The sequence below is a fragment of the Neodiprion pinetum genome, chromosome 5 (assembly GCF_021155775.2).
Source record: "Neodiprion pinetum isolate iyNeoPine1 chromosome 5, iyNeoPine1.2, whole genome shotgun sequence".
Classification (NCBI taxonomy): Eukaryota; Metazoa; Arthropoda; class Insecta; order Hymenoptera; family Diprionidae; genus Neodiprion; species Neodiprion pinetum.
The window spans coordinates 2,105,382-2,130,123 of record NC_060236.1 but is presented as its reverse complement, the minus strand read 5'-3'; the positions used below and the strand labels follow the sequence as shown (position 1 = coordinate 2,130,123).

At 41.4% G+C, this 24,742-nt stretch overlaps 6 protein-coding genes across 26 annotated transcripts in view; 2 read left to right on the top strand and 4 right to left on the bottom strand.

Annotated features, from left to right (window-relative positions):
- The window catches only part of LOC124220674 (RNA-binding Fox protein 1), a 125,925-nt gene extending 122,323 nt beyond the window's left edge, over positions 1-3,602 (bottom strand). For 3 of the 17 annotated variants that reach the window (XM_046629916.2, XM_046629917.2, XM_069135885.1), the window contains exon 1: positions 3,096-3,586. The gene's annotated coding sequence lies outside the window, so the exon portion shown is untranslated. Of the gene's footprint in view, positions 1-2,600; positions 2,707-3,095 lie in introns of those variants that run through there. The other 14 variants (XM_069135886.1, XM_069135887.1, XM_046629911.2 and 11 more) reach the window with 11 other exon arrangements.
- A 4,328-nt stretch (positions 3,603-7,930) lies between these two features.
- Positions 7,931-18,090, top strand: LOC124219065 (uncharacterized). The gene is made up of 4 exons (XM_046626193.2): positions 7,931-8,069; positions 8,151-8,538; positions 17,298-17,447; positions 17,525-18,090. The coding sequence occupies exons 2-4, from the start codon at positions 8,404-8,406 to the stop codon at positions 17,603-17,605; spliced, it is 366 nt and encodes a 121-aa protein (XP_046482149.1). The 5' UTR covers positions 7,931-8,069; positions 8,151-8,403; the 3' UTR covers positions 17,606-18,090.
- LOC124219064 (uncharacterized) lies at positions 8,807-10,251 on the bottom strand. The gene is made up of 3 exons (XM_046626192.2): positions 9,906-10,251; positions 9,675-9,845; positions 8,807-9,581 (listed from the first exon to the last, which is right to left on the bottom strand). Exons 1-3 carry the CDS (start codon positions 9,970-9,972, stop codon positions 9,427-9,429), a joined length of 393 nt encoding a protein of 130 aa, XP_046482148.1. The 5' UTR covers positions 9,973-10,251; the 3' UTR covers positions 8,807-9,426.
- LOC124219062 (uncharacterized) lies at positions 12,851-14,164 on the bottom strand. Of its 2 annotated transcripts, XR_011177118.1 has the most exons (4): positions 14,030-14,161; positions 13,645-13,949; positions 13,395-13,565; positions 12,851-13,297 (listed from the first exon to the last, which is right to left on the bottom strand). XR_011177118.1 is itself a non-coding variant. In XM_046626190.2 (3 exons), exons 1-3 carry the CDS (start codon positions 13,712-13,714, stop codon positions 13,080-13,082), a joined length of 459 nt encoding a protein of 152 aa, XP_046482146.1. In that variant the 5' UTR covers positions 13,715-14,164; the 3' UTR covers positions 12,851-13,079. The 2 variants fall into 2 exon arrangements, 1 of the variants encoding a protein (XP_046482146.1); XM_046626190.2 differs by having other exon boundaries at positions 13,645-14,164.
- Positions 14,996-16,373, bottom strand: LOC124219063 (uncharacterized). The gene is made up of 3 exons (XM_046626191.2): positions 16,224-16,373; positions 16,002-16,157; positions 14,996-15,803 (listed from the first exon to the last, which is right to left on the bottom strand). The coding sequence occupies exons 1-3, from the start codon at positions 16,285-16,287 to the stop codon at positions 15,586-15,588; spliced, it is 438 nt and encodes a 145-aa protein (XP_046482147.1). The 5' UTR covers positions 16,288-16,373; the 3' UTR covers positions 14,996-15,585.
- Positions 18,091-19,446: 1,356 nt separating the features above from the next.
- The window catches only part of Mondo (MLX interacting protein mondo), a 26,346-nt gene continuing 21,050 nt past the window's right edge, over positions 19,447-24,742 (top strand). For 2 of the 4 annotated variants that reach the window (XM_046626162.2, XM_046626157.2), the window contains exons 1-2: positions 19,480-19,872; positions 23,154-23,945. In XM_046626162.2, the coding sequence (XP_046482118.1) occupies positions 23,925-23,945 (21 nt within the window). In that variant the 5' untranslated portion in view covers positions 19,480-19,872; positions 23,154-23,924. Of the gene's footprint in view, positions 19,873-23,153; positions 23,946-24,742 lie in introns of all 4 variants that reach the window. The other 2 variants (XM_046626160.2, XM_046626158.2) reach the window with 2 other exon arrangements.

Genomic DNA, 24,742 nt, shown 5'->3' with positions numbered 1-24,742 from the left:
TCTACGATACATCTCCATCCCTTCTTCTCGTGTCCCATTTTCTACCCCGGGAACAAAAAAACGACTTTCCGTAGGCGCGCGCGCGTAAATTGGTCGATTATTACAAAGTTAATCAAAGATAACCGAGGATTGATTTTAAAATAGCGTTAACGACTCGTTAATTAAATACGGGAAATAAGACGGTAGCGATATCATCGTCTGACGAATATTCATCCACGTTTGTTTATTACACACTTGGTAAACATTTCTCTCTATGCATCCATGCATTATTCCATAAATTTCAAACGGTGTTGAGAGCTTCGATAGATTCTCCATTAGCGGATTGGATATAACTATACGTCATATCGATACAGGGTGCGCGAATGAATTTATCGTTCGTACTTCAAAGAGCTGGCGAATAGATAAAGGATCGATTTAGGTGCGGGGATCGAATCGATTACCCCGCCTCAGGCACCGCCGGGAAGTCTGTAATATCATCCTTTTTCTTCTTTTTCATCTACATCGCAGCGATATCTGATACTTATTATTCCCACAACTTTGAGCTTCTTCCACAAGAGACTCTCCAAATGTATTCTCGTTTGTTATTCTCTGCTCTACTCGACTGTTCAATGCTGTTTACGCTGTGAATTTTAAACTCTCTTGATAAACGATTTTCTACATCATCTGTAATCAGGTGTTGTGTCGGCGTTGTTGTTATTTTTTTTTTTTTTCTCTCATTCTCACTCTCCGAACGATCTCATTGCGCACACACACACACACACACACACACTACGCGATACACAATATACTGTAATACGAGAAGGAATAAAAAATACCCAACGTATCTGTTGACTCGACAAATTCCACATAAATAATACGCGCACCGCGCACCTGACATCAAACGATGATTATAGACAATTTTTTATCAATTCCACAGAACGGATCGATACCGGCCATTGAAACGATCCCCAACCACTCGGAGGACTTCATTCTACATTATGATCGTTATCATCATCGTTACTATTATTGTTGTTAATACATATATACGTCCCGCCAAAATGCCTGGTCGACTTCGCTCTTTAAACATACGAGAATTACTTATTTGTCCGTTGTGTTCGTTGTCGTGTTGAATCCAAGTGCCATTGTTATTGTTATTGTTATTATTATGATATAGTTGCTGAAGCATGATTCAATGGCGGTTTATACACGCATCATTCCGAGAATCGAATTTATTGTGCGCGTGTGTGTACATGTGTACATATATATTTGAATTTCATTGTGTTTCGTTAATATGCATAAGAGTATATTATATACGTATGTATTGTAGACATTGTTATATCCATTCAAGTATATTGCAATAAAATATCGCAACAAGATAAGGAAACGGAGAAAAGGAATAAGGTATGCCATTCGCGTTATCGTAAAAACCACAGCAACAGCGGCAATAACTTCGTTGTAAAGTGATGAGGGGAGGAAGAAAAAAAAAAAAAAAACGACAGACAAGCGATATCGATAGCATAACATTTACAAACGGTTGATTACATGATTTTGAACTTGCTTGAATAATTGAAAGTTATTTGCTGTCCCGCCCCTTGAATCATCGCATATTATAGACAAAATTTACTTCCCCTTTGCTGTTTTGCATTCGTGAAAATGAACGAGTGTTTCGTGATTATATTACAAACAGTTGGACTCGTTGTCAGAGAGAGATATATCTGGCAACGGATTTTTAACATCCAGGGACTGAAAATAACTTTGACCGATATAAAAAGAAAAGAAAAAAACTTGATACCGTCGTCCACATGGCGAGTGAAATGATTTAAATTGATGCCATCGTCGTCACAGCCGAATAAGTCGTCACCGTTATATTACTACAAGCGAGAAGGAGAAGAAATCGAGAGCAACGTTTCGGCATCAATTATACATTATATACATACGCAAGTGAACTGGTATCGCGTTGTTTCTTATCTGTAAATGAAGTGTGTGAAAAGAAAAAAAAAAAAAAAAAGTAGAGAAGCAAGAAAACGCAGTCACCGATTGTTCGGCGGCGACCATAAAAAACGCGGTAACAAATGAAAAAAGGAAGAAGAGAGATACGATGAAATTCAAACCGGCTCCACGTGCTGATGCAGGTCGTGTTGCGATCACGAAAAGCATACAAGTATACACAATAGCTAGGAGGCGGTTGGATTGGAAAAAATAATCGGCGAGGCAAACAACGCGCCAACTTCACGTCGGTACAAAAACAGATGAGGCGTATAAAATTCAATATTATTCATGGTGCATGGGCTATAATCGAGTGAGATGCCATGCGGGCTTGAATTGTGTTTACATATTCAACACCGAATGGTCGGAGATAAAGACGTATTATTAAAAAAACGAGGATCGCCTCTGACCTTCCAACGTTTTGACCGTGTTGAAATTAGTAACACGTTACCGTAACGATTTATGCCGAGGAAAAACCGTTACATCGCGATTTTCGAATGGTTTGAAATTCGGTAAACGGTAATGAAACAAAACATACTCTCATATGTTGTAATAACAGTTCTTTAAAAATCATTGTAAAAATAAGAAAATAGTGATTTATTTCACCAATGTTTTGTTAAGATAACGCTACTCACTTCAGACTCGTTCGATTTGTACATTCGCTAAGCGTTTGCAGCACTTTGAATTAGGGATTATTCGAATCTTTCCAGACACGATAAATCATACGCTAAACGCGTGCCGGAGCGAATGACCCAGAGTCACGCGTGTACGGGTAAATACACGCACACGAAATCGATCGAGAAACAAGAACTCTGGAGGAATCCGGTTAGACTCGATCGAAACCTGCGTCGAGGACGGAGTCAGTAAACTTCTTGCGAGAGCTGCAGGTGATCGCAAAGTTTCGCACGTGAGTGAGAAGCACGATTCGCGAACGCGTTGTCCTTCGCTCGCTGGGTATAAATTTTCGATCCACGTGAAGATTGCGACGTTTGAGCGAAACATAAGAACATCGGGAGCCGGTATTCGGTATTCGAACGATTTTGAACACCGAAAGTATTGTTTTCGGATCGCGACGCGTAGACTCGAGAGAATCAAACGTTTATTACAATACGTATACACAAACGACTCACCGATGACGACGGTGACGGTGGCGTGTGTATTTATAGTCCAGAATTGATGATGCGGAGCTCTTCCTCTGTAAGCGAGACCGTTGAACAGCAGCTAGTTCAAAGATTCTCTCTTGATTTCTCAGCAGCTTCGATGTATCCAGATCTCGTATTTTTACGGAAGGCAAAGCGCACTGCAAGTTGGCATCGCGGCACGGATGATAACCGTCACCCCTGCGTCGAATACATGCCGTGAGTCTGTCGATTACGTTGATCAAGAATCAGCGATGCGGGTAACCGGCAACTTCACACCAATCACTGACAAATCACAACATGAACACCACACGACGCGATGCGACGGCACTCGTTTCACTTCTTACGGGTATCGTCGAGTACGTATTTATAACGTCGTTAAACTCGAGGCGACTGCGGTCATCGGGACCGGACGCGACACACGCGGCACGTTGATAATGTCAACTTACTGACTGACTCGCTCGAACCTCGAAGCGCGGCACCGCGTCCCGCGAATGCGCGCACCAAAGCGACGCCTCATGGAAACGGTGCGAACTCCGAGGTCCGTCGCCTCTCACCCTACTCGCGAAGAATCGCCTGTAACAAAAATTAGATATCCTGACGTACTCACGAGGATCTCGTATGATATTTGTTGTTGTACCTCATCTAGGAATATTTGGCGGGTTGAGCAGTTTCCTTCAATGAGCCGGTTACCAGATTCTCACGTTTGGAGTTGGATTAGTTGATACTGGTGTCAAGGAATAAGTTATACGCAGTAAATTTTACACACTTTTGTATCGTCGTTCAGACGATTCGCCTCTTACTCTCGTCTGGAATGGCATTTGTTCGCTGTACCCACTCGACTTTCGTAACGAACCAGATTGGGATTCTCGATCCGACTTTCACGCTGTGCATATTTTTATTTGTTTACCAGCCTTACCGACTCAACAAATTGTAGTACGCATCGTCGGATGTGTGTTATTTGACACATTTTGTGAAAACGAAAGAACCGAAGGACTCGTCTGATCGATCTCTGGCGAAAAATTAGTCAATCAGCAACTTTGTCTAAGCCTTTCCTTTCCGGAAGTTGGCAAATAAAACGCAGCCATTAATACTCGAAGCTTGTTTGACCTTGAAAAATAAGTCACCATAAACAATCGCCTGCCGAATGCGGCTTCCGTATTTCGAACCGATTTTATCCCGCGCGTATTCATTTGTTCCGACCGTTAAATATTGTACTTTGGAAGAATCAGAACGTACGATTGAATTCTGAGCAACAAATTTGTGACCAATTCGAAAACTTTTGTTTAATAAAACCTAGAAATTTTTAGCCGCGTAAGGATTGATAAAAATTTTAACTACTTTGAGGCGACGTTTTCCCGCAGTCTTGTGTGCGTATAACCTGCACGATCGAAAGATTCTCAAGGCACGTATTCCGTTTATCTTTCAGAGGGTCGCAGATATCGCGTGCTGGCGGGCTTACGCAGCCCTCGGATAGAAATACGGCTGGTTTTTTCATTTTGCCAAGTTTTCAACGTACCATGCGGTAAGTACAGAAATACGAGTTTCTGTAAGTATGATGCTCACCGCCGTAATGATACATGTAATATGATGTTACACAAGACAGCGAAACTGTAGCCGCAAACTTTCTCTTACAATTATTACAGTGCAGCAGCGCAAATATTACCAGCCGAATCCTAACCAGAGCCAACTTGACAGAATTGAACCCGTCTGCGGAAACCCTCATCGCCATATACATGTCGCGAATCCCTCAGGAACAGTTCGCAAAACATGGCAGAGATAAGAAAATCGAGCGGGTGTGGATTCTCGAGGCGAGGTAATAGCGATGAATAATCCTATCTACCTATAGTTAGCAAGTTTGGTATGAAACGCAATCGCGTAAATTCTCAACTTCGAATACTAATTAAAACACTTCTCGATTGAAATCCTGATGTTTATAAGACCAGGACTCGATAGCGTATGTCGTAGAAAACTAAAAAAAAATACAATAGTTCATGCTCCACATGATACGCGTTTCTTTTATCATTATTGCAGCTGGACCTGCGACAGAGGCGATGGATCGAACTCTTATCACGGCGAGAGGAGCCTGTTGAAGGAAATCTATTAAGCGAGGAGGGCATTAAAAACGTCGGGTATGTAATAAGTATGTAAGATGAGCAGAGGTCACGTTCGTTCGACGATCGGTTCGACGCGTGCGAACGGAGCCGTTTTATCGCATCGGTAGGTCACGGTGCGCGGGGCGGAGGGCAAGGGGGCTGAAGCAGATCAATAATATGTCGGTAGGTACACCTCTTGCCTACCTATCTTAAACCTCCTCGAAGTGGTAGCCCAGCCCGAACGCATCGTCGAGTCTCGCCGTTTTCGCATCGTCGAGAAAACTCACGAGTTAACGGGAAAAAAGACAAAAAGGAAAAGCGGGAATAGAAGAAGGATAAAGTTTCAGGCGGAGCTTTTGGGGCTTGCTATATGTATGTGAGCTGGAGCCCACCGGCTGAAAACAAACGTGCGCCCTTTACTTTTGATTAAAGCTCGGAAACACAGGGAAACAAATATTCATATAAGCGGGTGGGTATATAAAACAGTCGGGGAAATTATATTAATTTCGAAAGTTCAAACCGCACCTGTTTGCACGGTTGTATCTTTTTCGGTACACGCTCACCTTTGTCGAATAATCCAATACGGCCTTCAAGACTTCGGAATAATTCTTCCCGACAAAGGCTGGGCCCATCTGCATATACCCATGTTTACATACATGTAATATGACGTATTGTATAGTCCTTAGAAAGTTTGATTGGTGTATAATATAGCGAATGGGAATTTCAGAGCGTGACGAACGACACGGACGGTGACGCGGCAAAAGCAGCGTGGGCGGTGTATATAAAGGACTTGATGGGGTCCTTGCATTCGACAAGCCATCCTTCTGTTAATTTTATCACCGAAGAAAAATACCTGTATAATAACGGATACGACGGCACCGATAAAAAGCCGAGGTACTGCCCGTCGACAATGAGTATCGACACTAGGGAAAAGGGAAACAGTGACGTGCGCCAGTTTGAACGATCGATTCTCGTCCGGGAAAATTGATGAATGAGCAATTGAAGTTTAACGTACAGAAAGGTAGAGGGTCCGGCGTGGAGCGAGTCGTGAGTTTTACAATATTTCCATGATTACGTATTTTCGTCGACGAAGGTGTTTTAACACTGTATTAAATCTTTCTCCACGTACCGGAGCCATGCGGTTAATCAATGCTCGAATCCTTCGGTCTATGAGCTTTAAATTCATGTCAATGAGAATTATGTAAAAGAAATATTATTATATTCAATGATCGATGGTCAGAGCGACTGATACTATGGTCTTAGAAAAAGACGTAGCAGAGCATTATTGAAGTATAATCAATCATTTTGACAATAAGGTGCATACGTATACAATATAAATATGTACACGAAGTCATACGGTACGCATTGTTGCCGTTCGTGTCCTAGATACGATGTTGATTCCAAATTACATTCCAGCTCTAATGGATGTGCGAGTAGGTAGTGTATAATAATACTGAAATTGCAGGGCCGAGCTGTCAGTTCCTGCAGTCCACGCCTGCCTTGTTACCGAGTTCTACTACTTGAATATACCAGCTGCAAAGGCACCGCGCAGCGCCGATCATCCTAGCCGACGGGAATTGAAGACTCCTGCAGAAGAACGAGGAAGAGGTTAAACTTAATTAGCGCGAGTCATTCTTGAGTCAGATGCAGACCTCTTGAAATTCGAAGATATTGGCTTTGAACTGCTGAGTTGACAATCTCACGTAGGTACAATTTACGTCCGCCGATATAATTCGTCTGTACGATGAAATTCGGTCGATTTTACCGAGTAATTACCTTTATTTTCACGCTTTATTTGCATTGCAGGGACCGTGATCGATGTCGTGCGGAGGGCAAAAGAGAGTACCTATGACGAAAACTCAACCAGCTGTACCTATACCCACAAACCTATGTACAACTTACGTTTGATCAGGAACACCCTGTGTGCTTAGCGTTTATACCTATGTATCTGACTACGCAGAGTATAGATGCCTGCAGGATGGGGTACAACTGGAAGTTGCGAGAGTGCCTGTCTTCCAGTTTCGCTCTTATTGTTGATGTTAGTTACACTTCTGCACGTATAGGTATGTATTATCCATGGCTGAACGTGGCCTCCGGGCCTGTGTCCTCACTCTGCGCGGATATAGGAACACAGAACTACATAAATATGCGTGTGTACACAGTTCATCCATCATGTGACATAGGTGGTACGTACTATCCGTCCATTTGTACGTCGCGGTGTGTACCATCTGCTTAATTAGAACCCTAGTTACTCCGGGTCGAGTCCACCGCTGTAATGCTTCGTCAGACGTTACACCTGGATGGTGACTAGAGTTATAAATTGACCGCATTGCACGCGTATATAGAGAATTCTAGATATGTGCCGTGAGTGGTGATTCAATGGTGTGCAGATCTATATAATATGTTACAATTTACAGTATTACAGTTGAAACTGGATATTAATGCATGGTTAAAACTCCCTTCATATATTTGTTGCAGTCCGTGGACCGCTGAGAAAGACATACATCGCTACACCCGAATGAGTCCCCACACGATTATGTACCTCGTCCCATTCCTCGCCGACGGCGCACGGTGTGGTTCAGAGACTGACACTGATGGGCCACACGAATCGAGGTTATGAATATCGATTCCCGATCAGGCGCCTCCGTTCCCACTGCTCCAGTTCCTGTAGATTAACTTGTTGCTGCACTGTGGACAGCGCGCCTGCATTCACTGTTTCATCTTCATGCATGCGTAGTCACGCCTGAATACGGTTTACTCACATCCAAGCTGCCTTCGAAAATGTAATGTCGACACGGACAGATGGATGAAAATGGCTATTTCGATCGCAGAACGAATAGGTGCGAAAAATTCTAACCACACGCAAAAGGTCCGTACTCGAAAAATTATAGAGAAACAAAGTATAATCTTACAGTTTTTGTTAAGTTTATTTTTCCCCCTTTATACGCAGAGGAAAACGTGAATGGGTATAATAAGGGCCATGCTGGGGGATCAAAGCCGGATCCACTTCTGGTTTATGGAGGTTGAAAAAGAGAGCCGGGAAAGAAGACTGACATTTGACCTCAGATTTGACCTGAAGAAAACCTGGCGACGGGGGTTGAGCGGTGGAAAAGTCGTAAGGAGTAATTTCGGCGCGTCGGTATCTCGTTCGCCGGGAACACTGGAGTCGCCACCGTACGCTTATTGATCCCGTTGGTGAAAAGATGGCGGCCGCGACGCCCCGCGTCCTCGCGATTATCCTGCTGATCTTCGGTCAACTTCGCACAGGACGAACCGCCGATGGGACCTCGAAGACGTTCACGTTTCCGGAATTTCCGTACAAGGAAACGGGAAAAAACGTAAGTCAGATTGTTGAATTGGTCAAAATGAACGAAATTTTCACGCGCCGTATACTATAGTATCATAACCACGTCGCAAAGTTGTATGTCTGTAGGTACATACATACCTATATTTTTGGGACAGGCCTTATCCTGCACGGTTTATCATTTTATGCACGTCTTTATCTGTTTGAAATTACAGTACTTGCCGCTGCGCACGATACGTTTAACAATTTTAAAAAGACATTTTTGAACGTTACTGCGGGTAATAGTGAAGTAAAAACAAGTCTTGAAGTGCAAAAAAATATCGTTGTCTGTCATTTTTACAAATTTGGTATACGTAACTAAATGATAATTATAACTGCACACATGCAGCTCCGGCGGGTATGATGATTTTACGAAATGCGTCAGACATGCACACATTCATCCCAACAAAACGTTGTTCACATCAATGTTCATTTTTATCGCAGGATAGTAAATTTTATCGCATGAGTATATCTCCATGCGCTATCTTGGCATTTGACCCAACGAGTCTGGGGAAACAGTTTATACGTATAATAATATTCATCGATATCTAGTCGGGTTAAGTACACACAACGTGATAATACGACAGCAGCATAACAATCACGCCTGTCTTCAGCCTTCAATTTTCGTAACAGATGTAATTTTCGCCTCGTACGTTTGCGTGAGAAAGAAAATCTCCTAGTTCTAATTAGATTAGAAATAAAGTTTTACGACAGAACTCTCTTGCTCTCCTGATTCAGCAAGATCGCTTTAATTGAACTTGACAATTCTCAGCAACGTCATAGTTTCTCCCTTTACTTACGTACTTTATTCATGTATGAAAAAATGAAACGAACAAAGAATTTGAACCTGCGGTAAAATTGCACCAGCTTTTTCGGGTAAGGATCACCAGGATGAAAAACCACCACCGTTGCAATAGTCGTAGCGACAGGCGCAAACTTTCTGTACGATACCTGGAGACGGCCTTTTCTCGTAGCACGAGTTGCTGTAACTGGATTCGTCCCAACCACACATCCTTACGATGCGTCTGTCAGGTTCCACTGCGATTAAGAGGTCAATTAAAGTTTTCGAAGCCTTGGCATATCAGACGACGTAAAATAAAGAGCGTGATAAAAAAAAGGATGCGGACTAACGGTCGTTGACTGAAAAATCGATCGTCTGTTCGATCTTGCGACACAGGGTGTACCCAGAACCACCAGGAAGTTCGTTGCAAGGCTTTTTCGCCGATTCGGGTGGGATCTCATCGGCGCACAAGGGGTCAATATGGCTGTTGCAGTCGTAGCACTCCAACGCCCTCGAACCTTCTGTTATACCGCAAAATGTGGATTACAATTGTTGCGACGAATGTGGAAAATCAGACTCACCAATGAAGAAACAGACCAGGAACACCGCCAGCAGAGACACGAGCCTGGCTGATCTTGGCGTCGACATTTTTTTATGAACTCTGAACACGGTTTACGAATGACGGACTCGTTCAGAATGGACGATACGAGGTCTCAGCGTTATATTATAATGTTGGATAAACGCTGGATAAACTATAGTGATCTTTGAACTTTATTTAAGTTATTAGAAACCGCAAACAGAATAAAATGTACTATCTCACTTTGATAACGTTGGTGCCTAATCAAGAGACTCATCGTCAACAGAGTCAGGACAAGTACGTAAAAAATAAACCCACGTGCGAGCCGACGCAGTCTCTTTACCGCGAAGAGAAGACTTATTGGCCTAGATGGCGACAATATTATCACATATCAATGGCACCTAACAAAATTCACTCGAGTTTAGAGAGGCTGATTATAAAAGACTTGACTCTAGTGTGACGATTATAATCCAAGTAACTCTACGGACCCCGATGATAAAACAGTGAACTTCTGTTCACTGTATAAGCGTAGAAGATAATTGTTTTATCATCTGGGTCCGTAGAGTTACTTGGATTATAATTGTCAAGCGAAAGTTGGGTCTTTTATAATTAATCAATCAGTCTGAAGTTGAGTGAGTTTCATTAGGGTTCATTGATATGTCCCCCCTCCCCCTTCCCCCCATTTCACAACTAACTGCAAAATTCGAGAATACGAGTTTGAAGAGCTTTCATTTCAGCTCTACTTCAGTGCAATCAATGATGTGTATAATATGTTGTACTTATGTAATAACGAAGAATTTTCTTCCTCTGGCTTTCAGACCACAGATACATAACATCCGAATAGAAAGTTGTAGGTCTAAAGATAACATAGAGAGGCAGCGTTCTATGCAGAAGTTACACCGATCTATACAGATCAGTGAAAAGTTTACGGAGACAGAAACAAAATCGAGTGTCGATCTCGATATATTTGATCGATGGTTTAAGTGATTTGCATGAGTATAAAAATAGCATAGAAAGTCGCTTGAACCATGCCAGGATTACGTGGAGATGAAGATGACCATGGAATCCACTACTTATTACGGTTTATAAAGTTAATTATTTACTAAAAATATTGTAATTATGATGAAACCTTAGTTATCTACTATAATTAATGGTTTTTTACTAATTAATTCCCAAGAGGATTATTATATAAGCCACATGCCTGCTATTAATAATGAAACTCATTCCACGGTTGACCTAGCGTTATCATACCTACGGCTAAGCGCTTCCCACTTTTAGCTTCATATCTCAAGAACGATTAATTGTATAAAACGTTGCGTCAGACCAAATTTGCAGAGAATTTTATGCTCTACAACTTTTGTAAACTACTCCAAATGTCATTTAGAGCAAAGGAGACAAGATATTTACGAAAGACCGGTTTTGCAACCTTTTACATCGAATATCTTGACTCGCGTACACGAGATTCTATAAAACTTTTCAGCTGACTTATAGAATGTCAAAACAAAGATTTACCCAAGTTTATAGCTTATTATCTTCAATTTTGAGGTTTACTCCTTTTTTCACCTCATATGACTGTACTACAATGCGAATGAACGGACGGAAAGAAAATCAGAGCCAGTGTTGAAAAGTTGGTAAATGTAAGAAGTAATGATAAAAAGTTAAAAATCATTTACATCGTTTTTTATCTACAATGCATAAATATTGCGGCGTAAAAATTGCACCGAGTATCACTTCGCTTTTTTGAACAATGATGCCACCACTTTTAGGGTTACGACAGCTAAGGATCAGTTGTTGAAATAATCGTGATAATCGATGAGAAAGCATTTGAACGTTCTCTGAAACGTATATGTAGTATGAAAAACTGATGATGTATATTTTACGTGAAAGAAGAAAATTATTCTACAACTAACAAGTCCAGCTATTATTTGTAATTTGACGTTAAAAAATTTGTATAACGCAGAACAGCATGCTTTGTGTGATATAACTTCATTTGTCAGTCACGAATTAATATGCAATGGGACGGCGATGGGACGTAGGATTAAAGTGTATCAAAATATGAATTATTAATAGTTCTCATGCGAACGAGTCCAACGCAGACTTCGCTGACATGCGTAATAAAATAAAAATATGCAGACCTTCTTGCCAAATCGTGATACCTAATTGTAAATACAAGTTTATAAACTTGAGTGTGACTAATTCGACAGCTTCCACGCGCTACAATTTGAACTGCCAATCAAAAAATGTTTAAAATGTACAGCGCTCTATGTTACATGAAACGAAATACGTAACACTGACACGGAAAGTATCCCAGATTGATATAGACTCTTGTTTGATATTTTTTCCATCAGAATCAACAATTTGAATTTCAGAATTGTGACACTATTTTGCGTTTCAGCGATTAAAAAACAAACCTGATAATCGTTTCCTCGAAGTAGATAAGCAATCCATTTTTGGAAATTTAATTTATTTTCAATTTGTAGTATTTGTCGGCACATTTTTTCATTGCGTAACTGAATCACTCGCTCGTAGATTTTCTGTAAATTCGCACGCATGTACGAATTTACCTCGCACTGATCCAAAACGGGATTTTCTCAACGTAGAATACAACATCCAAATTCTCCAATATAAACATAAATCTGGATAACTGTTAAACAGGGTTTATACTTTTGATTTCCTAATGGTTGTTAATACGGTAAATGATGTGCCAATCATAATTTCAGAACGAGGTATTCACGCCACTCACAAGACACCCGCCCCCGACGCGTTGCGTAATTTGAGGATGATCTCAATGCATACATTGTACGAAGGAAGTATTACATACAGCGTGATTAGTACCTGCAGTGCGTATAGGGTGGCGTCTGTAAGAAGGCTAAATATCTTCCCACTCTATCAGAATAGGTATGGTGACGGGGCGGAAAGAAATCTATTTCAACCACAGGTACACGTGTATACCAATAACAACTGATCATGTATTTGTATCCTGCACTGTTTTGACAAATATAATAATTTATACACCTGTACGTAATGTTTTAATAGATGAATGATTTGGTTTGTTCGTTAAAACGTATAGGACGAAGATTACAGAAAACAACGAACAAAAGCAACGACAAGAACATCAAAAAACCGCATGCAGCAAAAGGACTTGCGGATTGTACAGTGCACAATGCAGTCTTACAAATTACAAAGTATACAATTCTCTCGTGAGGATGCCAAGAATGAAAGATGACGACAGGACGAGAAAGAAGATGGGCGTGTGGCCATCTCCGGCATTACAATTGTTACCGTAACACGAGCAGACCTTCTGGTAACCCCCGTATCCACCCTTTTCGTAGCACTGATTTCGGAACCTCGATTCGTCCCAGCCACAGGTTCTTATGATTCGTCTCTCCGGTTTCACTGGAATCGCAAGCACAGTTCATTGAGGATGTCGAAATCTCGACTTAATCGAGGATCCGGGGTGTGGGATGTGCAGATGCAAAATCGCAGGACTCACGTTCGTAGACGGAGAAATCTACCGTCTGATCGATCTTCCGACACAAGCTGTACTTGATGCCGTTCTCGTTGTTGTGGCATATTCTCTTCAGCGAGTCGGGAGGAACGGAATCGGCGCACCGTTTGTCGATGTGGCTGTTGCACTCGAAGCACTCCAGGGCACTCGAATCGCCTTAGCGGGTGCATGAAAATCAATTAGACACAATTGTAACAATTGGCGACGAGTGCAGAGCGTGCGGAATCAGACTCACCGAATAGTATCGAGGCGCAGACGAGGACCGGCAACATGAGTGAAAGGACCATCCTCGTTCCCGGTGACATTCTTACAAACTTCTTCACGTCTACTGAGACCAACGAACGGCCGGCTTATCGTGAATGCCGGTGATGAGTGCTCCTTGTTCGGACGTGGGATGGACCCGGGGATGCGAGGCATCGCACTAGGCGAAACCCGGTGTCTTGCCATCAACGGACACTGGATTGAACTGGTCACCTCTGAACTTAGTAATTGGTCAAGTGGTTACGCGGGGTCCAGATCATTCCGCACTTCGCCGTCTACCTGCCCTTCGAGCAACCGGGTTTATTAAGGTCGGTGGGAATCCGATCGGTGCACGGAAGATGTCAAGAGAGACTTTTTACCAAGTGCAGCATCTAACCGGACGAAAGATACTTGGCAAATGCATGAGCAAAGCCAGAGCACATCTTTTCCGAGGACTGTTTCAAATCCTCGCTGACTTGACCCGTCGAGTCGGCGCAAATCGTCCATTCGCGTGCCACTCCTAATAAACTGGCAACGCGTGGCGCTCCGCAACGAACAGGAAGAAAAAAAATCATCAGACACTGAATCATAGTCCTGTGCCGATTATTCCCAATCCGCGACCATGCGTCGGACAATGTAACCGGCGAATTATCCCTCCTCTGAACTGAGTGAGCTACAAAGAAGCCTCACCATCGTGCTATCCAGGTTACTTCCGGTTTATAGTGAGAACGTAACATGCACCGAACAATTCTGTGATAAAACGATTGTTACACGGTTCTGAGAGCAGAGGGAATCGTCATTCACATAAGTACGTTACACACGGTTAGAAAAAACATGTCACAGCAGATCCACTCCAGTTTTTGGGTTGATTTTATCCATTTTTTAATATATTACTAAGTGAAAAAAAAGGACACTTTACAAATTAAATGTTGATACGACAAGTTAAATTTTAAAATTTCAATAATTTGCGGCATATTTACTAACAGAAATGTAGCTAATAACACAAACATAAAGTGGACTTGCTGGGACATTATGCTTAGGTAAATTTTTCTAACAGTGTAGCCTTCGAAATAAATTCACTTTTTCAGTATTAGTCCTGCAACATATGATTGACGATTCATACATGTATATAATCAAGTTTCATATTCCATGACCGAATGGTATAAGCAATAATTTCGAGGGCTCGAGTCGCAGTCCCGGTAAGGTTACTCATAGAGTTCCCAACATCTCCTCTGTCATGTGTTTCACGGAATGTAGAACATACTTAGAAATTACGTGAAAAACAATTGGACACAAATTATTTTCGGAAAATTTGTTTTTATTTCACATATATATACATTCATACTTATAAAATTTTTGACTTTCAAAAATACAAACATCTTTCATTATACGTACATTACAGGTACAATTTCATTCACTCTCAGCTTCTGTGTGTACATGTGTCTAGGTATATTTAGATATGATACAGATATATTTGGTCTGATGTAAATTTTCATTATCGTTGCAAATTCGCGTGATGTATTAAGTTATTGACTGGTATATTAACCTTTAGAGGGCCGACTTTTTTCCCTTGAAATTCGATATTTTTTCGAATTATCTGCTGACTCCTGAAAGAGCCAGGCCGACCCTCTCAAGGTTAAAAACTAATCTATACACAATTCCTCATTGTCTGATTAACTTTTTGTTTGCAAATTTTTAGAAACCTATAGTATTGTTAATAATAATAGTCAAAACTCTCTTTATTCCGCGTCATATTTGAATGAAAATAATTTATATTTCACTATAGAGATATATAGAGTTTTGGTTAATTGCTTGCTGGAAATACATAAAAAAACCTGCAACAAACAACTAACCAAAAGACAAGAAAAAACCTGACGCGAGTGACTTTTTTTCTAGGCGTCAATATTGTATAACGGGTGCGTCAGAGCTGCGAATCTTAGAACGCGGATATCTCTCTGGTTAGAATAAACAGAGCGACGGATGATAACAAGACGTTAACCAAGGAGGAGGAATGATGACCGTTGCCGTTGCAATTATCACCTGTGCACGAGCAGACCCTTTGTATACCACCGAATCCACTCCTGTCGTAACACTCGCCTTTGTACTTTGACTCGTCCCATCCGCACGATCTTACGATTCGTCTATCCTCGGGAACTGTAATCAGAATCTAAATGTACAAGTTCCGAAACGTGAAGCTCACGTCGCAAGATGATATTGAGCCGTTGCACTAATGTTATTGGAATCTTGAAAATGCCAAAAATTGACAAGAAGTTTGGAAGTAAGAAATAGTCGGACCGAATCATCGGATCATCGAGGAAATGACGTAGGGTATATAACGCAAGTTGAACGTACGTCCGTTAACCTTAAACTCGATCATCTGATCGATTTTCCTACACAAGGTGTGCTGGTCGCGGCATTGCGTCTTCATCGAGTTCGGAAGAACGTCATCGAGACACCGGCTGTCCGTGTGACTGTTGCACTCGTAGCACTGGATGGCCGTCGAACCGTCTATTAAATCGTCCAGACATGAGTTACGATATGTGTGAACGTACGTTTGAATAAAGTCTGACTCACCGAAGAGGGTGCAACAGGCGAGGAGCACCGCCAGGAGGGGCCAGAGCCCGGTTATCCTCGACATTCTCGAAGGTTCGTTTTGGAAGACTATCCAGCAAGGCCCGCAACTACGGGCTTATTGATGTTCCCGTCGATCGGTCCCGGTGTTTTATATTTCCAATGGGATGCTAGGATGCGAGACGCGATTATGCCGGCTACTCCTGCCGGTGTCTTGCTATCAACAAATGCTGGATCAAACTGGTTATCCCTGAACTAACTCTTCCATCCGCCCAATGGTCCGTGGATCCAGTTCATTCTGCTCGCGGGATTCGTGCTTAGTGTTCATCGACTACGGCGCCGTTTTTTCATCCGGTTGAAACGGCGCTCGAGGCATCTCTTTCTCTCTCTGTCTTTCTCGTTCGTTTCCGTTTCGCTACTCTCGGCGAAGCGGCCGTTCATGCGCCGCTCCTACGCGTGCGGCGGCGTGCTTGTACACACAAACAAATTAGGCACTCGTCGTCAAAGAGATGAAAAGTGCCTGCCTGGCCCTCATTTGCTGACTCATCGCTCTGCCAATTGTCCCCGAACAGCTACCGCGCCAGACATAACAATGCAACTGGTTCGAAGTACCGCCCTACCCTCCTACAACCTGCCGGAGTCGGTTGGAAAGGAATACTGTACGAACGTCTTTGATTCAAATTTCGAACGTTCTTGATCAAAATTCGTATTAATTCTTAAAAATGTGTAAATACATGCCTAGTTTTTCGTATAGAATTGTTAATTTTCGTAAATTTTCAAAAATTGCAGCAGCTTGTAGATTTTTTTACTGAAAGAATACAAATTTTCATGAAAATGTACAAGTTTTCATGAGAAACTATGTATAATTGTACGAAATGTCCAAATTTCCCTAAAAAAATTCGTAGAAATCATTATCACCGGGGGTAGCATCAAGCTTACTTACTTCCGTTTTGCAAGACGAAACTTGCCTAACAGTAATACGATATACCATATTCCTCCTATTCTTTGAATGCAGGAAATAATATTACTTGCTCGAAGCATGATTGTCCTCATTTGTATCCTTTCTCTTTGAAACAGGAGCTGCTCTTCAGGGAGTTCGAACAGGCCTGCGAGCAGAGCGGAGCCTGCAGGATGCTGCAGCAACAAGGTAACAGCATAACGAAGGTGCGATGCATCAGGGAATGCGTTTCGCCATCCTGTTACCAGGAGATCTACCTTCCCGACCAGGTAAGCGCTGCACAGCGAACCGTAGGAAAAAAAGTTCATATCGCTCAAGCTTCACAACGATCTTATTTTATTCGCAGTTGGAGGAGGGAGAAATTGACGTAAGACTGAATTCCTTCAAGGGTTGCTTCATGCAGCGAAGTGGCCGACCCCGGAAATAACTTATGCATTATACGGCATAATTTTTCATCCCTCATCACGTATATGTATTCGAGATTCGATCACGCCAGGTAGTGTATCTATTAGTAATTGAATTCTTTTTAACGTTCGATAAATTTTTCTAATTATATCACGAATTTAAACTAGTATTTAGATTATACATACATACATGTATAAGTATATATATATATAATTAATGGTAAACTGAAGTGAAATACTCGTGGCTTTAATATACTTATCTACACCGTCGCCTACGCTAGGTACGCGTTTGTGTGTATCCATAGTAAGAAAAAAAAATACAAATTTTGCGGTACTGAGCGCGATACTTTCTATATACAATTTTTAAATGCAGACGTGTGACGCACGTAAATATTGTAATCGCCTTTTAAAGTTTTACGTATATTTATTACGAAAGAATTGACACTATCTAGGTACTATTATAATAACTATGCTAATGCTATTTTCAATAATAAAAAATCATTTATATCCTGCAGTTACAAATGAAAGATCATATGATGTCATTATTAACTATCAAAAATGAACTCGGTTGATCGAGCTCAATTATCTAATTAATTTAATGCCACTCGTTTAGGTCTAACGAATTGTTTCCACATTTAAATCTCGCGCCTAATTTTGAATTTCATCACGGATGGCGTCACCGGTTGACTCTACCACCCCGCCACCTTCGCGTACTTGTTTAAACTATAATTTGTTTATTCTTCACTCAAAACTGATTGGCATTTTTTTCGCAGTTCGATAATCATACGGTTTGTTACGCAACAAAGAGTCTCTAGAAAGCAGCCAAAAGGTTCTCAATCATGGACTAAACATATCAAGCTCATTGTGATAGTTTTATAATGAAGGCCACGTTGAAACTACGACGAAAATTGGAATTCGTCGGTATGAATAAAGTCGAATTTTTTCGAATAACAGTCGGAAACAGGGACAGGTACAAAATAGATATTGCCCGTTGCATTTGACGGTTTCCTGCGAAGAAAATAGGAATTGGATTTCTTGAGAACAATACGGAATCACGTTGAAGTATCGATTGGAATGGAGCAAAGAACGAATACCGGAAATCAAAGGCCGCCCGTCGCACGCAGGTAACAATTATTATCACTAGACAAAACAATGCGCAGCATTGAAACTAGTAGTCGATGATTGATTGCGTGATACAGGCGCAAGTATTGCTGTAATATTTCGCGTAGTAACTCCCTTTGTTCGTATTCTCACCGAAAGATTATATTCCAAAGTCCGCGGGCCTACATTGTTGCGCGGCAGAATTGATTCGTGTGTCTTGTAACGTATGTCAAGCGGCGTTGCCAACCCATCAAACGAATATATCTATTTAGATGGCACCACAATAATTCGTTCAGCTAATTTAATGGCGCCATAATAAGTCGTCATATTTCTCATTTTCAAGAGTGATGTTTAACGGTATTGAAACATATTTAGTGATTTCTCTATCAGTATTGAAATTTCGTCAAAGATGTTCAGATTTTATTCAGATTCCGGCCTAAACGGCAATATTTCTTAACGCGAAAACAACTTTTTACTTTGAACGGACTCAAATTTCTTTAGAAATCCTACTGAAATTTTTTTGCGGTTGGCAAGGCCGATGAGATGCGGTATCTCGACAAGAATATTGGTACGCCTGACATCAGTGTCGGCGAATTAATAGGCGAGAAAGAAGATCCCCTATGCATTAGCTGCTCATTGTCAGAGGTTGATTCAACCAGTCTCAGTAACGGCGGCAAACTCGGTCGGTAAGAAGGGGCCGCGGTTGGTCGAGGGTAGATTTTCCGTGGATGGCGCTGCGGTCGCAATTAGTTTCACAGCGGTCGTCGCAGTTCGACGGCGCTGCTACGGGAGCCAGATCTCAATGGTCGGTTGGTCGTGGTCATCAGCTGTGAAACGTAACAACAACGGAACGCGACGAGGAACGCACGAACGAACGGACGGACGGAGGTGCGTACATACGTACGACGTTTTACGGTACGATAGTGCGTTAGATTGACGCGTAAATGGCGGTGCTACCAGAATGAGGTACGTCGTCCTCGTGCCGCGTAGTAAAGTTGTAATGGGTCTCGTCGCCGAGGGATCGTGCCCTTCGACCCGGTGTTACCGCAACAAATGACACGAGTCATAGTTCAGAGGTTACTAAATCCTCGGTGTGAAACGACGACAACAACAGCGACACCAACAACAGTAACAACGAGAAGGAGGAAGGAACTCTGACTCTTACGCGCGTACAAGGTTGTGCATAGAGGTACGGGATCGCAGCACTGCATACGCATACACACACACACACACACACACACACACATCCGCGAGCCAATGGTGCGGAAATAGTGCTGCCCGTGTGCTCGAGAACGATATTAAAGCGCGAAAAATAGCCCCGTTGCAACAACAATAATAATCATAATAACGATCAGCGCAACAACGGTGCGTAAACACGAGTGGAAGTCGAGTGAAGAGCGCGTTCGGGGCGACAATCGTGGAAAAAAGATCTCGTGGCCAGGGGGGGGGGGCTCGAAAAGGGATTATAATTCTTCTGGACGATAATATTCACTCCCGAATTTTTGAAGATCAAAAAGAAGAGTTTTCTAATCCCTGATAATTTACACGCGAGTCGACGCGCCGCCCGTATTGCATTGCCCGTGGTGGTCAGATTCGAGGCTTGAGAAACCGTAGACTTGGCAATACTTGTAAAATTCACGTTGCTACCAGCAGGACGGTTCGCGTAAAATATTTATATCACCGTTTTTCCATACTCTCTTTCTCCTTCGCCTCGATTAGAAAGACCGTGAGCGCGAATATTATTCGTTGCTCTGCAAGTACTGTAACGCGTTGTCGAGTATGTCTCTATGTTGGTGAAAACCGAGAAGCATTTCGCTCGCGTTTCTGAACCTAGATTCGCCACGTTGCCCCGAACGATTGAGATTGGGAAAGTAAGTCGCTAAAGTTTACTCCCTGACCTGGCGGTAGGTGTTGAAATCCCGGTTCGTCGGGCGAAGGACGGGCGGGGATTTAATTCTCCGCATTGGACGGACGGCCCCGCCGTTTACGTTACACTTACATGCAAATAATAACTACGTCGTTTACAACCTCCGGGTCCCGCGTATAATCCTCTTTGCATCGCGGAAAGAAGGGATAAGCAAATAAGAGAACCCTATTGGTTTTTTACAAACGTTATCTATCCGTCGCGATTTGCCGACGGCGGAAAACTCGGTTTTATTCCACACGCGGACCAAAGGTATTATTTTTCAAGTTTTCTACCCCCCGCCGTTGAGGGGAAAGAGAGAAGGAAGTTTTTTTTTTTTTTCTTATACAAAGTATGCAAGGACGCACAGTTTTTTTAAAAGCTATGTATACTTGCAATTTCGTACGAAAAACTGCGAAATCCTGTGCCGTCGGTAAGGAGGACTTCTACTATTTTGTTTCCCTCTTAAAGTAGGCATATTGCGATAGGTCTTTGATTCGCGCGGAGCTTTTTCGTCGACTCTCGCCCCCTTATGCGCGTTATTTTTGGACCGACGGTGGTCGTAACGACGTTTTCACTACTTTACCACACTCTCTTTAACGGCCGTTAAAGGTACGAGGAAGCTAACGCGAAACCGCGTTAAATTTAAATTTACACACACGTGTCGTGTATTTATAGTCTTGTTTTATGTATGCAAGAGTACAAATTTGTCGTCGTGCGTTCCGCGGCGATTTCATTTATGCGCACGCGGCGGGGTGGAAAATTGTTGAAATACAGGGTGTTGGAGGGGGGGGGATTGATGGGTGATAAAATAACGCACGATATGCGTGCCGCGAAAAATCTTGCGCGTCTATCAGGGTTTTTTTAAATAAGAAATAAATTATTCTCCTTCGTTCAAACAGGTTCAAAAGTTCCATTTAGATGTAAATAATACGCCTGTTACAGCTTTAGCTCGAAATATTAATATCATTCAAGAGGTTTCGCATCGAACTTTTCTAGTTTCCATAACAATGAACACGGAAAAAAATTGTATTTGCTCTTTCTGATTTTTATAACTAGATAAAAATGCGTCGTACAAAAAATTCGCAGACATATTTTCGTGGGGAATTGAACGATCTTCAAAAAAGGTCTCTTATTATTTTCTGATAAATTCACTCGTTCAAAAGTTATTTGAGGATGTTGATAAAAAAATCTTACTTGAAAGAGTAGATTTATCGTAAAACGATAAGAGAGACTTTCTTTGAAGAGCGTTCAACTCTGTACAAAAGTGTGCCTGTGAATTTTTTCGTTAGGACCGATCGTTAGCTAGTTATAAAAATTACAAAGCGCGAAAACCATTTTTTCCATGTTATTTTCGTGGGAAATAGAAAAGTCCGATGTGTAACCACCGGCGCTGCTCTCTCGTGTTATTATGTTTCAGAAATGATAATATGACTTTGTAGATCGTTCGTTCCTTTTCAGACTCTTGAACGGCGAAAGAACTCGCTGTTTGCCTTGTAAAAATTGTTATCTTGTCTTTCTCTCTCTCTCTCTCTTTCTTTCTCTTTTCCTCTCTTTTTATTTCTCTTCCGTTATTCACTCTTCTTTGTTATCGTCTTGCTGGCTAATTCACTTGAAAATATAATTCATGCAGACTCTTTTTTTTTTCAAAAATGTAATTGTTGTTGTTCGCAAATTTAATGTTACAACGAAGCATTTTTAGGTTACGTTGTTACTTCGAATTTTTTAATACAGCAATTATACGACTCGCGTATTTTGCCAATCCAATTCCGTAAAAATCCAATTGCCGTGTTCGGGTTAGCAAATCGTTTTCACTTTGAGATTTTTTTTAACGGGATTGAAGTCAGTAACTTTATCGTAACGAAACATTGCGGAAGAAAATCACTATTTTCTTATTTCTTCAATGGCTTTGAAATATTTATCACGGCTTACCGAATTTCAAACAATTCCATCAAAATTGCAAAGTAACAATTTTTCCTCGGCATGAATCGTCGTTACGATAACGTTCCTAACTTTAACCTGTTATTATGGGATTGTGTAAAATTCGGTAAACCGTAATAAAACAAAATATACTCATATTTTGAAATATTCGTTCCTTCAAAGTCATCGTAAAAAATGAGAAAATACTGACGTTTTCCTCAATATTTCGTAACGAAAACGTTACCAACTTAAGACTCGTAATTTTTTACTCTTCATTTGTCGTCACTATAGGTTTAGCGTCATGTTTTTTCACCGGAAATATAGTTCTTACGACACGTGCGTGTATCGGACGGTCTAATTGCAAGCCTGATTAACACGTCAAGGCCCTTTACATGTATAATAATAATAAACATAATGTTACAAAGCTTGACCATATTAGGCTAGGCACGCTACGCGTAGTAATTCTCATTATTTATCTATCTGATTGTTTGTTTTTTCCTTCTAATCTTGCGTCTTACGTACGCGATTATTTTCCTTCAAAGCGAGAGATTTTCGTTAATTATTTACATGCATAAAGTACGCGTGTAATAAAAACGTGTTTTTCTCGACCACTCGTTAACAGTTTTCTTTTTGTTCTCAATTTACAGATACCGTTACAACTAAAACATCAACAAACAACAGCTGATCGTACGCGCAAGTGTGTGTTGCACGTGTCCGACGATTTCCACCGTGTGGTAAAAACATCACGCACCGTTTACAAAGTACACTCGCCGTTTAAACAAAGAACGAAACGAACCAACCAAAAACAAAAAAAAAAAAAACAAAAAAAGAAAAGAAACAAGAAGAGGAAAAGTAAACTATTATACCTACGTATGTAAAAGAGAAAGGAACGGGAAAACAATCTTAATATTATTATGCTATGTGTATATATATATATATATACACAATATATGCTTTACGAATATATAATACATGTAGTGTTTCCGAAACAAAGGCAGGCGAGAGGAATACAATTTAAAATAATTCTATTTCTTACTCTTATTTTAATGTAAATTGAGAGACTGAAATCGAGGAATGAGGAAATAAACTTTCGCCGAGATGCAAACCGAAATTATGTACCGGAAGGCGGCAACGACGATGGGAACGCCGTCATCGTCCTCGGCGACGGTTGTGAAAAGAGAGCCGAAGGATGCGAGAGAGACGATTCACTCGGGTCACTTTATGGTTTCGGACTTCGAGGCGGAGGCCCAGGATGACGAGGACGAGCTTGCCGTTCCCGTGCCCGAGGAGGAGGCCGCTCGTCTCGCCATAATAGCGCCGCCAGGATTTTCCTTGGAGAAATTTGTCACCGGATCGTCGACCAGCAGAAACTCCTCACAGCAGCTGAGCATCGAGACTTCCCTGAACAAACTCTTTCAATGCATGTCCCTCGCCTACAGGTGAGTTAGAGTTTTGCTTATTTTTGCGTTGAGGAAGCAAGAATGAAGTCGAATAAGAAACGCTGACGGATGAGTTTTTTAACTTTTCGTATCTCTGTTTTTAGAGAAAACAAAAAGGAAGCTGTTGTTATCACCAGACGACAGATTTTTATTAAATATCAGTTTTCTATCGTGGTAGTTGAAAATGATTTTTCGAGGTAACGAGTTTACTTTTTATCCTCGAAAAAAGAAACTGGCCTAAACTAACTTTTTTTGTACATTGTATTTCGCTTAAATTCGAATTGAATTTGATCCGAACATAGAGTTAATAAGCTGAGCGATTTAGGTTTTATTGTCAGTAAGTTACTAGAACTGGGAAAATGTCGGGGGAAACTAGATTTTAGGTTATGGAAAATCTGGAAATGTTAGGGAATTTTTTTCCCAAAAATTTGTGGCCACCCTGATGCACGTATGAGAACGTATGCGATCAATTTATTTGTCCGACGATATCTCGAGAACGATTTACCGGATTTCAATGAATTTGGCTTCAATTGTCGCGGCTTTTCCAAACTTAGAATTAATCACAGTTTGGCTTTAATCGGTTCAGTAATTTTTGAATTATTTAAATAACACGATCCCAAAAAAGAAAACAAACATCATGTTATCTTGAGATCGGATCAAAGGATTCTGATAAACCTTGGTACCCCGAAGTTTTTCCAACCGCTGATCGCGAATCTGAGATTAGATTGCAGATGTTACAAAATGCCGGATTCAATATGGCGGACCAAAATCCAGAATAAATCGATTCGGACGAAACT